We start from the raw sequence: 18,652 nt of genomic DNA, 5'->3' as shown, positions 1-18,652 counted from the left end.
ATCTCGTTGTAACGTGACATTCCGTGAGTTAATTTTGCAGATAAAGTGACTCGTGAGCCCCTGTTTACATTAAAGGCGCTTCCAGAGGAAGACGGGCAAGCGATAATGCCAGTTCCTCCGAAATTGTCTGCGTTACACGGACGTTGAGATCGCAATGATTACAGATAGAACCGCATAACTGAGTTAAATCTCGCATTCTTATTGGTTATCGAAGCGAGATATTCATAGTAGAATTGCAAGTTGAAAACAAGGCAAAGTGATATTGTTTCGCATCTCTTGTTCTCTTGTTTCGCGCTCACGATAAAAACAATGTTCCTGTAGTTTCATAGATTTTCCTTCTTTTATTAAGTTCTGCGATTCAAGGAAAATTCTTTACCTGACTCGTGAAATTGCCGTTGTATTACACTTGAAAACCTACAACATACATAACTTTAACGCTGTTTTTCCTCTCTTCTTTATCCTCTTCCATCGTCGCACGTTTTTTCCCAATCGTTCATGTTATTTAAAGGCTCGTGAACCTGTTTTACAGTCCCGAGTTTGAATTCCCCCTCTCCAGGTTTTATTGCTTTTCCTCTGCAACTCCTTTCTCAGAAAATTCTCTGATAAAATTAACAGCTAACAATATCTGAGGAGAAGGGTAGGGTAGGGAAAGTTTGAACACCTGCATAATCTGTGGCTGCCGCCAGTGTCCTTTTTCTCTCTTTTTTTTCCTTTCGCCTTTTCTCAATTACCAAGACAATTCGCTCGTTCATCCAGTAATCGTGACCAAAGTAAAACCCAATTCCTAAAGCATCCATACCCTATTAAACCAATCGCGTCAGTTTCTAAAAGATCTCAAGCAAAAAAGTTGACATGAAGTAAGGAAACAGTAAACTAAGGAGCATTGTGATCAAACGGATTTTCTGGAAGAATGCAGAAAAAAAAAAAACTAAACACACATAGAGAATACTTGGAGAAAACTTGAAATTCTGCTGAAAATACCTTTATTTACATCGGTTAAAAGACTTAAGAAATACAGTTATCATTCAAATGGAGCTCTTACTAAAGTAAATAATTTTAGTGAATATATGCTACCAAAGTCTTGCATTAATATTGTTATCGATGATTAGAAGCTACTGTACATTTACCCTGCTTAGGGTAAGAGTCGTCAATCGCTGATCATTCGCTACATTATTGCTTTTTAAAATTGGTCAGAAGGCAGAGTATAAAATATCAGGGGAGGCCCATCTAACTCGGTTGGAGATGATTGACACTCTTGCCCAGCAGTCAGAGCAGCAGCACCAGAATTACCAAAGTAATTTATAACATAACCAAAGTAAAGCGCGCGCTCTGATTGGTCAATTTAGCGTCTCCCATTTGCCCATGGGTGTACGCTGCTGACGTGAGCAAATGCAAAGACTATTTTCCGCGCGCGCTTGTTTTTTCTGGTCACGTAAGATTTGTTAAATAAAAGGGAACTCTTTAGCTACAATGTATCAATGTTATGTTATAAAACAAATGGTAAACACCACAGCGTACACTATTGAGTTATGGATGCACGCGGGAGGTTGCTAAGCACGAAAGAAGCTAGAGTCACTCTCGGCTATCGCCTCGAGCGACTCTTACGCTTCTTTCGTGCTTAGCAACCTCCCGCGTGCATCCATAACTCAATAGTGTACGCTGTGGTGTTTACCATTTGTTAATTAGAGATCAATACAACACAGTTAGAGATATGTTTTCTTTCAAACACTCAGCCAGAGAAGCCGCACCAGCTTCACCAATGTTATTTCTGTTCAGATTTATACTTTTCAGGGATGAATTTTCTTTCAAAAACTCAGCCAGACTAGCAGCACCAGCTTCACCAATGTCATTTTCATCCAAGTCTAACTTTTGCAGAGATTTATTTTCTTTCAAACACTCAGCCAGAGAAGCAGCACCGTCATCACCAATTTTATTAAAACTCAATCTCAAATATGTCAGAGATGTATTCTCTTTCAAACACTCAGCCAGAGAAGCAGCACCAGCTTCACCAATGTCATTTTCATCCAAGTCTAACCTTTGCAGAGATTTATTTTCTTTCAAACACTCAGCCAGAGAAGCAGCACCGTCATCACCAATTTTATTATAACTCAAACTCAAATATGTCAGAGATGTATTCTCTTTGAAACAACCAGCTAGAGCAGCAGCACCAGCTTCACCAATGGCATTTTCCCCCAAGTCTAACGTTTCCCAAGATTTATTTTCTTTCAAAAACTCAGCCAGAGCAGCAGCACCGTCATCACCAATTTTATTGACAGACAAATTCAACTCTTTCAGAGATGTCTTCCCTTTCAAACAATTAGCGAGAGTAGCGGCACCGTCATCACGAATTTCATTACCAAACAAATGCAACGCTGTCATACTTGTATTTGTTCTAAGAATGTTGGTTAGTAAGATAGTTTTAGCCCCCTCTAATCTTAATGTGGGCCAAACAGTAATGGTTTCAATTTGAAGACAAGGTCCAAGAGCGCGGGCCAATTTTACATGGAAATTATTTTCATTTTTGCATTCATATATGCACTCTAATATAACAGTCATACTATTTTCGGCTTCCCTTTGCTCGACCTCCCGGTTTAACTGTGTCGCCATACTTTTCATAAGGTTCTCTGCTGTTTCCTCGCACCGTGCGGCAAGAATGCCAAATGTGAACAGAAGCACTTCTTTCAGCTCGTGGCGATATCGTCTGTCAACAGCTATGCTGTCTGTGCTAATTTCTTTCTTGATAAGCTGACAAACGAGATTCAAAGCGGCGAAGAACTCTTGGAAAGTCTTGTGAAGAAAGCCATAACGTCTAGTAGCTCGGAGTTTACTGCCTCCGGGCTGAACAGAGAGAAATCCAAGTTCAGGTAGATCACTTCCTTTGTGTTTTCCAAGCTCCTTCTCGTCAAAGTCCAAGTTGTCTTCTAATAAACTTTTCAAAGCTATCGAGCCAAGGTGGTTCAGTTGGCTTTCGTAAAGTACAACAAGGTCCGCCTCGTCGACTTCTGAAAGTTGTTTCCTTGCTCTGTATCTTCTTAGTATACAATCCACTATGTCCATGTACAGCTTACTTCTGCTTTCAGGAAATACACCGTTCAAATCTTCATAGACCAGGCAAATAAGTGCAGTGTTGAAAGGATTCGTCGACATTTCATGTAAGGTTTTATCGTCATCCAGTCGTTCGATAAGCTGTTCGGCCAAGTTTGTCTTCTCTCTGAAGTACTTTTTGATGAAGGTTTTCACATCTTCTTCAGTGAATCCCTCCACCTCTAGCAGCATGTCGCAGTATTTTCGAACTTTGACTCCAGCCTCTTGCCGTGCAGCTACAACCACGCGACATTTTGGCAGCGTTCGGCCTTGAATAATTTCTGATAACATTGGTAGCTTCTTCTCAGAAACTTCATCCAATCCATCGAGTACCAGGAGAACTTTAGATTGATTGTGGCGAATGAAGTCGAGGAATCTCTTTCTTTGGTCATCACCGATATCTCGAAGTAGAAGTTGATCATCAATGGCTTCCCAAAGGTCAGACTGAACTTCACGACATTTAATCAAAAGCACTATGCAGAATTTTGCGAAGGAATTTCCGGCTGCGCGTTTTTGAGTGACCCAGTCGAAAACAACCTTTTTGCAGTAAGTTGTCTTTCCCATACCAGGCTTCCCTTCTATTAATACAACTCTTGGTTCTTCACATTCTTCGTGCGGGTTGAAGATTTCAGAAATTGTGACAACTCGGTCTGTAGCTGTTCCTCTCGTTTTCTTTTTGTAGGTGATTTTAAGTCTGGTGTAGAGGTCTCCAAAAGAAAAGTTCAAGTCTTCACACCAGGGAAGGAGGTTCATCGTACCCTCGCGGGTTTTGTAGAGTTGAGAAATGTTCTCAATCATTTCGGTGGGATCAAAGGCATCTAAAATAAAAATAATTCTCGTCAGGTGTTAAGTCAAACTGTCGAAACCACCTTGGTTTTTCGAAATATTGCAAAACATTTTTTCCATGCAAGCGAAAGTCCCTTCAGCGCTCAAAGGTCCGTTTTTTAAAAGCGCCGATCATCGAATGGCACAAATTGAATTACTCGTCTTTTCACAAAACTCTTGTTTGAGGAATTTTTTTCTTTCGCGCATTTAGATCGATCCTTTGTGAGAAAAAATCACCTAAGTTTTTCTTTTATAACGGCTCTTTACATTGAAAATTATTTTCAATTTGACACCTACTTTGCCTTTGCCACTATGACCGTAAATATGCAACTTTTACATCGGCTCAGCGCAAAATTCCAACCTCTACCCAATGATATATTTATTCAAACTAACTAAAATGGGTTAGAGGAGTATGGAAATATAAAAATATCTTGCGGTTTCGGCGAACTTCTTGTACAGCCGATCAACGTCATATGCACATTTTCGAAAATTCCACCCAACAATGCCCAAAAGCGGAGTCAATTATTTACGAAATTTACGCCTTCGACCCATGGTTGACGCCTGAATTGAACATTTTGCAGCTTTTTCATGCTTCATGATACCATGAAACAGCATTTAGGGGAGAGAAATCTCTACACCCATCTACAAAAATGTTGCCGCCGAAAGGTGATTCATCGCTCTAAGTGTCCTATTGTTATGTTTATCACGCAGTAAAGAGAGACAAGAAAAGAAATCACGAAAAGGCAAGATAGATATGAAAATTGGTCATGTTAATCCAAAATATTTCTTATTATCCATTTAAAAAGTTTCCTTATTAATATTACTTGAAGTGCACTAATTTTGTATTGGATAATGTATTCTCTAATTTTATACTGTACTAACTTATTCAAAGGACCCATCTGCTGTGTTTATTATCCAAAAGCTCCCGTGAAATCGCCAGAAAATAGTATATTCACGAAAACACACTAAATATGCCAAGTAGATTATTATTTTCATCGATTTTTCAAGACTTTATAAAGTGAAAGGAACTGCTTACAAACTTTATTAATATTGTGTCACGCAACGTAATCATGCGAAATTCAATGACGAGATCGTCCGAAAATCAAGTTTTACCAAGTTGTATTTATTTCAAAATGAAAATTTCCTCTCTCCTACGCGCAAAACTGACGCTATAGTTTGTAGTTTGTAATCGGCCTGGTAGTTTTCCACGGCGCAGCCGGTGAGTGGCTTCTCGATCCTACTTTCAGCTTCTTGCCGCCTGGCGGTTTTTTGAACACAGATGACTATAGAAAAGACCCCAACTAGAAGGCATCGAGGATAATTCGAAGTAATTGTAAGAATATCGTGTGCCTCTCAATCCTTTTAAAATCAAGTGCTATCGAGCAAAAATCTTATCGTTTGGCGGGTGTGACTTGGTTTTGATTGACATTCTATTTGATTGTTATGATGAGTAGCAATTTTTCAAAACGTGTCTGACATACTAAAGAAGTTACCGCTATGACATAGTTTGAACTGTGATATATATCTGATATTTCGAAGTCTTTCCGATGGCCACCCTATCAACAAAATCAGAGAAGAAAACTTTTCAGTTTACACGAAATTTACGCGCAGATCCATGGAAGCTACCACTTGTCAATTATTATTGATTCGCAAAATTAGATTTGGGTCAAAGGTTAAATAGTTAACGCGACAACAGCACGATAGACGGTCAAACCCAAAGCAAAGATGCAACTAACTGAGGCTCAATCCGCGTAGATTGAGCATACATTTGGAGTAAATAAGCTTGTATGCAGAGTCACACGGGAAGAAAGAGCTCGAACGAGTGATAAGTATTTTCAGCCCTTAATAATTGCAGAAAAGGGCACATTCAGCTCTCTCAAGCGGAATACATCGCCTATAACCCTTGAATTTAAAAACCTCCGCACCACAGCGACATAGAAATATAGAATTGATAAACCTCCAAGGGAGGAATAACGAAAACAACGTGACCAAAAACTCGACTGATTTCGTGACTACACCTGGAAAATATAAACTTAAGAAACTTTTCCTACTTATTCTTGGTGGGAAAAGACACGACATCTGGCTCTTTAGCTGTTTGTCCTATTTTGTGTTGCTACCAGTATAGACGAGACCCAACGAGGTCAAAATAATATCTCAAGTTGCATCTCTGGCCTCACATTGTAATATATCTCTTAACCCGTTGTCAAGTTGAATTTTGCACGAAGTTCTTAGTGGTATAATCAGCCCCAGCAATTTCAATTATTACCCAGTCAAAAAATTAAATTTGTCTAAAAGGTTGTGAAGCACAGAAATGGGAGTCCAGGCTTTTTTTATCGCATTTTAAAATACAGAAGAACATGGGTTAGCTTAAGAAATGTTACACATTCCGTGAGCCTTTAAAATTAAGATGAGTCAATTACAGCCAATCTGAGCTATCGTCACCCATTTCGCAAAATGTTTCCCAGGCATGGCAAAGTACCATAATCATTGATTTAGCGTCTTTGTTCTCCTTCTCTAAGAAGGGCCCCTCTCGAATCTGGTTTTTGTTAATGAGCGCCCCTATTCTGATAAGCACTCCTACTGGATAAGCACTCATGTTCTGTTAAGCGCCCCGATTCTGTTTCAGTGATGGCACTGCTAGAGTATATTTGCAACGAGATCAACCGTAGTTCATTTTCCTTTCAGTTCTCATTTAAAGCCTCGTTACAGAAAACGGTAACCACGTGAGTGCACAGTTTCTTCAAACGAATAATCTCGTTTGCGACCATTGCCTTGTCGGTAGTTTTAGTCTTGCAGGATCCCTGGACAAGTCTGTTCTGTAGTCTTCTATATTAATGGAACAATTCAAGCTTTTTTTTTTTGCATATTCTTCTGTTTCTGAGAAGAAAAATAAGCGCCCTATCCCTAATGAGCTTGTTTTGCACAGGCACCCTTTCTTGAGGCACCAAAAGTAAAGGCCACCGAACGCTGCATCGAAAATTACAGTAGCTCTGATACAGTTTAGAATTTTGACAAGGAAACTAATCACGCCCGCCTATTTTTTTTCTTTTAATAAATTGTAAAGTCGTCGAAAAAAGAAAAGGTTTTCTATAGTTCCCCTTTTGCATTTTTTGGCGACGACTGACCTCCCTTTGATTTCTCCCGAAAACCATGTTATGATCCCCCCTAAATCCTTCATTTCCTTCTCCCCGCCCACTCCTAGCTAGCCAACCAATAACGACTTTTCATCACGGCTGGTTATTTAAACGAAGTTTAGCATTTTTTTTACAAAACTGCCATCTAAACCATCTTCATTTTAGTTGAATCTTTTATCTGAACATTTATTTTTGACAGTGTCAAGAAGGTGGAAAGTTAGCAATGTATGGAAATTTATTGAGTTAAATCCACCGTCACTTAGAGAATCCCTGCGGCTCACTGTTTGCGTAAAACCGGGGTTTGGGTTAGACCTCGGGTAAATAACCGACCCTAAGATTCTGGTTCACGACTCGTGACTCGAGTTTGGGCTTTGAACACGTACATACATCATCAAAACATCATTAAAACATTTAACGGGAAAACTGGACGATAGATGTCAAACCCAAAGCAAAGATGCAACTAAGTAGGGTATGATGGGTGTACATTGAGCATACATTTGGAGTAAATATACGTGTAAGCAGAGTTACGCGGGAAGAAAGAGCTCGAACGAGTGAGACGTATTTTCAGTCCTTAGGACCTAAATAGGAAAAAAGGAATAAATAGGAAAAAAGGAATTAATGCAGGAAAAAAGGCCGTTCAGCGCTCTCGAGCTGAGAACATCGCCTATGGCCCTTGAATTGAAAAGTACCCGCACCACAGCGACAGAAAAATAAAGAACATGTAAACCTCCAAGGGAGGAACGATGAAAACACGGACCAAAAGCTCGAGATCTCGTCATTGCACCTAGAGAACATAACTCACGAGACTTACAAAATAAACTTAAGGAACGTTTCGTACTTATTCTTGGCGGGAAAAGACAGACATTTGGCTTTTTAGCTCTTTTTTCTATTTGTGTTGCGACCAGTGAAGGCAAAGACCTTCGCTTCAACGGTTTGCCGGATTGGTGTTCGTATTAAAGAACGATGTTCTTGGAAGAGGACAGATTTCTACCTTGAGCGCATTATCAATGAGGTCTGTAAGGAGCTCATGCAGGCAGTCCCCTCAGAGCTACCCTCATTGACACTGGATCGAATAACAAATTATTTTTATAATGCAACTTTATTTCATTGTCATGAGGGTGGAGTAACAACCCACCTCTTTTAAGTACATGCCAACTGGTTTAGGTTACCTAGCCGTGAAAACAGTTGATCACATACTGGTAGCCACAGACTTTGGACGTGGGTGTAAAGTTAAGATGCACTTTTCACACCCTCTTTAAGGGTAGAGTGCCTGTGAGCTGGTTAGAATTTTATTGTAAACCTTGTAGAGGAGTTATTGAAAAAAAAAAGTAACATCGTCCTGATAGTGTTGTGGAACTGACCCTGATTCTGCGTCTCATCCGGATGTTCCACCCCTGAGTTCACGTTGTCACTCACTTGTCGGCCGTCTTCACTGTTCATCTGGCCACGATCAGTTCTGATTGTTTCGTTTAGTTGCCGATGATGATGACAGATATATTTTAATTACACGACTCGTGATGACATTAATTCCGTAAAATGATTTTAAAGTGTTAGCTTATCATGCTTTAAACCAGTTCTTGAGAAGAATCAGTAAAGAGAGAAGTAGGTTTTTTATAATCTGTTCGCTTACCCGAATCTGCTAGCCTGAAGAGAGAAATCTGTTTTCACGACCCGCCACAGAGGTAAGTTTCCAATCATGTTTTCTTGAATTTTGGTACGAGATTAAGACTTAATTTGCATTTTTCTGATTTCGAATTACAAATGTATTCCTCTTGGATCCAATGATTCTTAAAGCTTGGATAATATTGCACGATTTGGGATCAGTTCGTGGGCCTCACTTTCTACGCGGAACACTGATCAACTCTGAAGGTCAATTTATACAAGTAATTTAGTCTGCATAGGTTATGAGCCTTTTTTTCATTTTGAAATACAGTCCAAAAAAATCGTTTGAATCACCTGCAAGATCAGTTTTGGTTAAAGACTTTTTCGTAGGACTGACTTCCATACCTCGTGGTCCACTATTGCTTCAAAAACATTCTGCATGAGAGAGTTGTTTAGGAGGATCTCGCGATAGAATAAATTCTGTAAATTTCTTACCTGACCCTTCAACTGCTATGTCTTCGACATTCCAAGGACATTTTTCAAAAATTTCTCGCTGGTACAAAACAACTGCGCGACTTCGAAAATACCACGCAAAATAAAAGAAGCTGGACGATGATGATGGCGAGATTGGAATTTGATTTTCCCTTTGTAATGGAGATCATTACATTGCAGCTTCTGGTGGAGTGGATTCAACGTGGTGCACATTTTGATCCTAAGGATGGGGGCAGGGTGGGGTGGGAGACAACTGATAATGGATGGAATCGCTAAGTACTACCCGTAGAAAATTATGAAAAAAATGTAGAAGAGGTTTATCTTACATATTTCGCAGACTATCATATCAGTTTTAATTGAATTTCCTATCATGTAGTACTAATTGAGTTCTTACCTGCATTCCTCGTGTCCTCTCTCAGCTGAGTGTCCAACTTTTCTCTAATGTTTCGCACTTCACTACTGATCTGCTGCAACTCTTGTCTGTTTGGGTCTGATGATAGAAGGTAATGTTTATGTCAGTTTTGAAAATTGGGACATTTAGGTAAAGATGCCGCAAATCAAGGAGGAGGTGGGGGGGGGGGGGAGTTGGATCGGTAAAGTGATGAGTTGGTGAAAAGAGTATCCGGTCTTTTCGTCCAAGAGTCTTTCCGTCTAAGTACTTTTCATCTGAAGTCTTTGGTCCACTTGTCCAATATCAAGTCTTTTCGTCAAAGTTGTAACATTGTTTTAAATGAAGTAGTAACAAGATATATTTTATCAAATAGTGACAAAAGTAAAGACTTGCCGTTTAATTATTTCGCGCAGAAGAAATGGGAATATTAGGCTTGTTGTTAAGCGTCTATTGTGCGTAATAGACAACTATGGGTAACATCAATTAGTGTCCGATACAACCAACAACATATTCCAACATGATAAAGAAGTAAAACTAACCAAAAATGATTAACAAATAAACCTAACCCAAAAATGACCCCAAATAAACATCTCTGTGTATTTATCGTAATTGACGATGTTGAAATTGTAAACGAGGATCAGTTAGTAAGAGCTATCGAAACCAAAATGGCAACGGCTCGCACTAATAAGTTCTTTATATAGCCTTATCTAGCCTTCTAAAAGTTACTTAAATGCTCCCAGATAAGACTTAACATTTAGACGAACAGACCTAGATGAAAAAACTTTGGAACGAAAAGACTTGGACGAAAAGACTATTGGACAAAAAGACCGTAATTCGGTTAAAAGTATTAGTGTATTAGCACTGCAAATGAAAGAAAGAAATGGTTTGGCCCATGAACAGCCTAGGATCCAACGATCATAACCCAAATATCTAAGGTAACCATAACCATAACGTGTCTCTAACATCATCAACTCAAAACCGGAAAGAAGTGCAAAGCCTTCTAGAAGTGCCTGAATATTATCACAGGATCAGTCTTAACTTCCCACGGCAGTGAGGAGCGTAATATAAATGAGCTACAGTGTAAGCAACATGAAAATTAGAAATAGCCGCAACAAACTCTAGGAAGCACCTCCACCAGGGTCATCTTAGGACGGTAGAGAGAATTTTAGGGGGGCAATACAATGTTATTAAGGTTAAAATGGTTCCATTCCTTCCATTTCTCCTATCTAGTGTTTAGGTGCATGGAGGTGGGCTGTAGCTAGGGAGACCCCTTATCTCTCAAGATATTAGAAGCCCCTTTCCTCCTTCTCACCCTAGGTTGCACATCCTTTACTGTCCCATTGTTTCATCTAAATAAGATCACGTGCGATTTTATCTTATTAATATCTTAAAAAACAGAATAATTTAGCATTTTCATTCATTGCGTTAAAAATTAGATCATTCGTTGGGTTCAAATTTAGAATAAGATAAAATTCAGATCATCATTGGGTTACAAAAAAGTAAGGAAAAATAGAAATTACTCAATTGTTCTGTTGTACGCCAAAATGTGCCAATTTTCGCAGCTCGGTGGCGGTGAAGATTGTGGCCGAGTTTATCGTGTGCATGCAACGTCTTCAAGAAAGGTTGTAGGACCTGGGCAGCCATTCCCTGAATGTCAAACAGTACTAAGTTCGTCGAAGAAGAGTTTGTTCCAAGAGTTTGTCGCGGTTTTTTCTAATTTTTTCTCATTTTCATGTTGCTTACACTGTAGTTCATTTATATTACGCTCCTCACTGCCGTGGGAAGTTAAGACTGATCCTGTGATAATATTCAGGCACTTCTAGAACATCTTATTTCCGTTTATAAGAAATATCTAATAAGAAACATCTTCCTCCTACTAAGAAACTTCTTCTGTCAAAGGCCATAAGATTTAACCGTCAACCGTACTACTCCCCACTGAGATTAAATTGACAATAACTGATAACGTAAGAAGAGATCCCGTTTTTCATGCTTAATACGATCAGCCTATCTTAGATTTCCCGGATGATATTTTCACTTCTAGAAAAACGATAAAGCAAAGTCTGCTTCTTTTGCCTCAAAGAGCAATTTTTATTTTTGCCACAGAGCCGCGCAATCAAATTCAGTATACGTAAGCGTGCTCAAAGTCCCGATAGTGTATGCTGATAGTGTGAGCAAACCGCTTCGCTAGAAATTTCTCTTTTTCGCCCGAGTGGCCATGGTTAGCGCGGGGAAAAACTAATACATTTCGCTACAATAATGGATACAAACAGAGACTCGGCCCACCAGTCCCAAAACGAAGACAATTTTCCCACCTTTTCACTTGGGCTAGAGTTCTTAAATGAGGCAAAAAAAAAAGAGAAAAACAACGGAAAAGGAGACTCGGCATTAGCGCCATCACGATTCGCTTCACTGTCCGACAGTGAAATGAAAGTGCCATTTCATTCACATTCACTCATTTTAGTTTCATTTCATTCACCCGGAAGGTCCTGACTAATCCATTACCCAGATCCTCTCGTTTACCTCTAGGGTCTGGGTACGAGACTAGGTCCTAGCCCTGTCAAGAGCCGCACCTTATCTTAGCGGGGTGGGGTGGGGTGGGGGTACCTGGGCTACTACAGAATCCACTGATCTCCAAGGCAATTTAATAATGACCTCATCTTACAATCTTTCTTTTTCAGCGTGTTCTATTGATCAGCCCGTGCGCCATGTCCGCCATATCTCAAGCGGGTTTCGATGTCATGGGGTAACTCCCGTAAGGAGCTTGCGGAAAAAAATATTATTCTAGCGCGGGATTACCCGAACAACCCTGTTTGATCGAGTCCGTGATCTTTGATTCATTATGCATAGACGTCTTTTGACTACTTGTGACATACATAACTTTACCGCAGTTTTTCCTCTCTTGTTCATCCTCTTCCATCGTCGCACATTTTTTTCCATTCCCTTTATGTTATTTTAAGTCTGGTGAACCTGTTTTATAATCCCGGGTTTGAATTCCCCCTCCCCATGTTTTCTTCCTTTTCCTCTCCAATTCTTTTCCCAGAAATTCTCTGATAAAATTAACAGTTGACAATATCTGATGAGTAGGGTAGGGTAGGGAAAGTTCGAACACCTGCATAATCTGTGGCTGCCGCCAGTGTCCTTTTTTTTCTCTTTTTTTTCCTTTCGCCTTTTTTCAATTAGCAAGACAATTCACTCGTTCATCCAGTAATCATTACCAAAGTAAAACCGAATTCCTACAGCATACATACCACATTGAACCAATTGCGTCAATTTCCAAAAGATCTCAAGCAAAAAAGTTGACATGAAGTAAGGAAACAGAAAACGAAGGGGCATCGAGATCAAACAGATTTTCCGGAAGAATGCAGGAAAAAAATAACTAAACACACATAGAGAATACATGGAGAAACCTTGAAATTCTGCTGAAAATACTTTTATTTACATCAGTTAAAAGTCTTAAGAAGTACATTTATCGTTCAAATGAAGCTCTTACTAAATTAAATAATCTTAGTGAATAGATGCTACATAAGTCTTGCATTAATATTTATATCGATAATTAGAAGCTACTGTACCATGATCTACCCTGCTTAGGGTAAGAGCCGCGAATCCCTGATTATTCGCTACATTATCACTTCTTAAAATTGGTCAGAGCACAGAGTATAAAATTTCAGGGGAAGCCCATCTAACTCGGTTAGAGATGGATGACACTCTCGCACAGCAGTCAGAGCAGCAGCAGCACCAGAATTACCAAAATAATTCAAAGGTCAATTCGACACTTCTAGAGATGTGTTTTCTTTCAAATAATTACTTAGCCAGAGCAGCAGCACCAGCTTCACAAATGTTATTTCCGTTCAGAAATAACATTTCTAGAGATGAATTTTTCCTGGGACTGCGCTGCCAGAATGCCAAATGTAAACAGAAGCACTTCTCTCAGCTGATAGCGATATCGTCTGTCAGCATTTATGCTGTCTGTGCTTATTTATTTCTTGATAAGCTGACAACCGAGACAGAGTGCTGCGAAGAATTGTTGGAAAGTCTTGTGAAGAAAGCCATAACGTTTAGTCGGTCTTAGTTTACTACCTCAGGGCTGAACTAACAGAAATGCAAATCCAGGTAAATCGCTTTCCTTTTTTTTTTTCCAAGCTCCTTCTCGTCAAAGTCCAAGTTGTCTTCTAATAATTTTCATTTTTGCATTCATAAATGCACTCTTATATAACAGTCATACTATTTCCGGCTTCCCTATTCCGGACTTCCCGGTTTAACTGTGTCGCCATACTTTTCGTAAGGTTCTCTGCTGTTTCCTCGCACCGTGCGGCTAGAATGCCAAATGTGAATAGAAGCACTTCTTACAGCTCGTGGCGATATCGTCTGTCAACAGCTATGCTGTCCGTGCTAATTTCCTTATTGATAAGCTGACAAACGAGATTCAAGGCGGCGAAGAACTCTTGAAAAGTCTTGTGAAGAAAGCCATAACGTCTAGTAGCTCGGAGTTTACTGCGTCCGGGCTGAACAGAGAGAAATCCAAGTTCTGGTAGATCACTTCCTTTGTGTTTTCCAAGCTCATTGTCGTCAAAGTCCAAGTTGTCTTCTAATAAACCTTTCAAAGCTATCGAGCCAAGGTGGTTCAGTTGGCTTTCGTAAAGTCCAACAGGGTCCTCTTCGACTTCTGAAAGTTGTTTCTTTGCTCTGTATCTTCTTAGTATACAATCCACTATGTCCATGTACAGCTTACTTCTGCTTTCAGGAAATACACCTCTCAAATCTTCATAGACCAGACAAAGAAGCGCAATGTTGAGAGGATTCGTCGAAATTTCATGTAAGGTTTTATCGTCATGCAATCGTCCGATAAGCTGTTCGGCCAGGTTTGTCTTCCTTCTGAAGTACTTTTTGATGAAGGTTTTCATATCTTCTTCAGTGAATCCCTCCACCTCTATCAGCGTGTCGCAGTATTTTCGAACTTTGACTCCAGCCTCGTGCCGTGCAGTTACAACCACGCGACATTTTGGCAGCGCTCGGCCTTGAATAATTGCTGAAAACATTGGTAGCTTCATCTCAGAAACTTCATCCAATCCATCGAGTACCAGGAGAACTTTAGATTGATTGTGGCGAATGAAGTCGAGGAATCTCTTTCTTTGGTCGTCACCGATATCTCGAGGTAGAAGTTGATCATCAATGGCTTCCCAAAGGTCAGACTGAACTTCACGACATTTAATCAAAAGCACTATGCGGAATTTTGCGAAGTAATTTCCGGTTGCGCGTTTTTGAGTGGCCCAGTCGAAAACAATTCTTTTGCAGTAAGTTGTCTTTGCCATACCAGGCTTCCCTTCTATTAATACAACTCTTGGCTCTTCACATTCTTCGTGCGGGTTGAAGATTTCAGACATCGTGACGACTCGTTCCGTAGCTGTTCCTCTCGTTTTCTCTTTGTAGATGACTTTAAGTCTGGTGTAGAGGTCTCCAAAAGAAAAGTTCAAGTCTTCACACCAGGGAAGGAGGTTTGTCGTACCCTCGCGGGTTTTATAGAGTTGGCGAATGTTCTCAATCCTTCCAGTGGGATCATAACCATCTCTAATAAAAATAGTTCTCGTAAGGTGTCGAGTCAAACTATAGATACCACACTGGTTTTTCGAAATATTGTAAAACATGGTTTTTTCCAAGCGCAAATCGCTTCAGTACTTCAAAGGCCTGTTTTATAACAGCGCCGCTCATCAAAAATGGCACCAATTGAATTACTCGTCTTTTCACAAAACTCTCGTTTGAGGAATTTTTTTGCTTCGCGTATTTAGATCGATCCTTTGTGAGAGCAAAGCATATACGTTTTTCTTTTTCAACCGTTTTTTTTTTTACACTGAAAATTACTCTTCAGTTTGACACCTACTTTGCTTTTGCCGTCATGACCGTAAATATGCAACTTTAATCTGGGCTCAGCGCAAAATTCCAATTTCTTCCCAACGATATATTTATTCAAGCTAACCAACTAGAGTAGGTTGGAGGAGTATGGAGATATAGAAGTATGTTGCGGTTTCGGCCAACTTCTAGTACAGCCGGTCAACGTAATATGCTCAGTTCCGAAAACTCCAGCCAACAATGCACAAAAAGCGGACTCGATTATTTACGGAATTTACGCCTTCAACCCATGGTTGACGCCTGAATTGAACACTTTGAAGCTTTTCCATACTTAATGACACCATAAAACAGCATTTAAGAGAGAAAAATCCCCACGCCCATCTACAAAAATGTTGTCGCCGAAAGCCGATTCATCGCTCCAAGCGACCTATTGTTTTGTTTATCACGCAGAGATGAGAAAGAAGAAAAGAAATCAATAAAAGGCAAGATAGATATGAAAAATGTTCATATTAATCCAAAATATTTCTTATTATCCATTTAGAAAGTGTCCTTATTAATATTACTCGAAGTGCAGTCATTTTAAATTGGATAATGTATCTTGTAATTTTGTAGAGAACTAATTTGATCATGGGACCCATCTGCTGTGTTTATAACCCGGAAGTTCCCATGGAATCGGACCAAAACTCCGACCAAAACACGGACCAAAACTCGGACCAAAACGCGGACTAAAAACTCGAGATTTCGTGACTACACTTGAAAACCTTAAATCAAGAGACCTACAGAATAAACTAAAGAAACAACTCGTTGTTATTCTTGGCGGAAGAAGACACGACATTTGGCTTTGTAGCTGTTTGCTCTATTTTGTGTTGCTACCAGTGCAGGCGAGACCCAACCATTGTCAAAAGAATGTGTCTCAAGTTGCCTCTCTGGCATCACATTGTAATCTATCTTTAACCCGTTGTCAAGTTGAATTTTCCATGAGGTTCTAGGTGATATGATCACCCCCAGAAATTTAATAAAGAATTGTGTCTCCTTTTGACTTCACAGAACATACATATACTTGTATTAACATTTACAACATAAAAAACGTTTACCTTCCATCCTAGGTCTCTTGTTATGTGGAAGCCCGCTCGTCAAGTCATCCGATTTTCGTTTCATCATTTGAAATTTACTTGAACCTAGTATTAATAGCAAACATGTACATTTGTAGCTTGAGTTTATTTCAACATGGTATTTCTAACTTGGTAACATTAAGAAAGAAAACATCAATTTTTTTTGGGAGAGGTTTATCTTTCATCTTATCCGCTTCCCTTGTCAGTAAAGAACATGAAAATTAGAAAAATTGGCAACAAACTCAAAGACGCTCCTCCACCAAGGTTATCTTAGGGCACTAAAGAGATTTTCAGGGGGCAATACAATGTAGTCCAGGTTATCGTGCTTCCTTCCTCTCCTTTGTCCTCGAGTTAAGGTGCACGGAGGTGAGCTGCGGCCAAGGAGACCCCTTGCCACTTAAGACATTAGAAGCCCCTTTTCCCCCCCCCTCCCCACCTTAGAATACCACCTGTTCCTTTACGGCCACTACCCCATCGCACCACCAGCTCAGTACCTTGAAGGAGTTGTAACAAAACGTGAGATCAAGTGGTGCACAGGTAACTCACTTTGACTTTTATAGCCGATCATAAAGAATACCTTCCTAACTTTCAAAAGTAGCAGAATTCTCAGTTATGTACATGAAACGGTTTTCAGCGTTTCAAAACCACTTCTAATGTTTTTTACAAAGGAGAGTTCCAACACATAACTTTGTTGTAAGTTCGTAGTTGTAAACAGAATGTTCATTTATGGAGATCAATTAAAGTAAGGAATGTATTATAAATGAGCCTAAATTCAATTTGGGCAAAGTTACCAGAAACTCGAAAAAAGCCATTTAACCAAGGTCATCTCCGTGGGGTTCTAACAAAGAATTCAACTTAATCTGTGTTCCTGTAAAAAGACCCAATACTTTGAATACTTTATGTCTGGAACAAAATCAAGGCCTATGCAGGGATTCAATAGCTATCCTATATTATCAGACTGCATCTACAAAACACCAGCAGCATATAAACATTTCCATAGAATTTGATTAACCGCCTCCCGGTTAGCTCAATGGATAGAGCGCTGGACTGTTGTGCGGGAGGTCGAGGGTTCGAGGCCCGGCTGGACCAACACTCAGGGTCTTAGAATAATTGAGAAGAATTTGCTACCTTTATATAACATCAAGAAATGGTTCGATATTCTAGTCTTATCGGATAGGGACGAATAAATAGAGGTCCTGTCTCTTGCAGGGTTGGGGTAGGAGACGTTAATTTCCCACAAAATAAACGGTTTGTAAACGGATAGTAAACGGGTAGTAAGGGCGTTTAAACGGTTTGCATGTCCGTTTAAACGAATAGTCCAAAGCGTTAAATGGTAGAGCAAAGTCCAAAAACGGATTCCGTGAACCGTTAAACGGCCGAGAAAAAAAAATAAACGGATGGCTTAAAACGTTAAACGGTTGAACAGCATCTATTAATAGATTGCTCAAAACGTTAAACGGATGGACAAAAACGTTGAACGGATAAGGAGGGCTAAAGAACAGCGGGAAGCCATGCACATATCGATCAGAAACCGTTGTGAACAATTATACGAATTGTTGATGCGGAACACTGACGTTTCATGCTAATAATATTCGACTGATAACGATAGAAAACTAAGTAAAATTAAATTACTAGCCTGCCATTAAGCTATCCACTGGCGAGTGAAGCGAGCCGAGAGCGAGTCTCGCCCTGGAGAGCTCGCAATGCGTTTGAAGCAATCTGTCAATCATACCATGTGGACTGAACATTCTCGATAGAAAGAAAATAGAATTGAGAAGCAAACTCATTTTTTCCCATGTTCCTACATTGTTTCTACGTATTGACTGAAATGAAAACGCACTCTCAAGTGAAAAACGTTAAGAAATGCCGCTGATTTTGTAGATTTCACCGTCGGTTAATCGAAACAATTTTGCATGTGCATGTAACAAAACTCAACTTTCTTTCGCTCGTGTTTCATCTAGCATTCGATTTCGTAAAGTAATGTGTAATTAGAGCTTTTATAAAGCAATTTCTGTTTCCTTTTAATCGATGGAAATAAAAGATGAGAAACTCGATAGCCACGGATTTTGTAAATTTTGCCGTACACGTCACTCGAAATAAATTTGCATAATCATGAAAACAAATCTCGCTCTCCTTGTCTTAACTAACGAACATCTGTTTTCGTAAGC

The 18,652-nt window shown here is 39.7% G+C and overlaps 1 protein-coding gene across 1 annotated transcript; it reads right to left on the bottom strand.

The window, feature by feature from the left end:
* Positions 1–966: 966 nt before the first annotated feature.
* On the bottom strand, positions 967–16,898 carry LOC148726160 (NACHT, LRR and PYD domains-containing protein 12-like). The gene is made up of 3 exons (XM_088726935.1): positions 16,467–16,898; positions 9,532–9,627; positions 967–3,902 (listed from the first exon to the last, which is right to left on the bottom strand). The coding sequence occupies exons 1-3, from the start codon at positions 16,531–16,533 to the stop codon at positions 1,690–1,692; spliced, it is 2,376 nt and encodes a 791-aa protein (XP_088583061.1). The 5' UTR covers positions 16,534–16,898; the 3' UTR covers positions 967–1,689.
* Positions 16,899–18,652: the final 1,754 nt, after the last annotated feature.

The sequence above is a fragment of the Stylophora pistillata genome, chromosome 7 (assembly GCF_964205215.1).
Source record: "Stylophora pistillata chromosome 7, jaStyPist1.2, whole genome shotgun sequence".
NCBI lineage: Eukaryota > Metazoa > Cnidaria > Anthozoa > Scleractinia > Pocilloporidae > Stylophora > Stylophora pistillata.
Note: the sequence above shows the minus strand (reverse complement) of the source record. Positions and strands in the feature narration are given on the sequence as shown.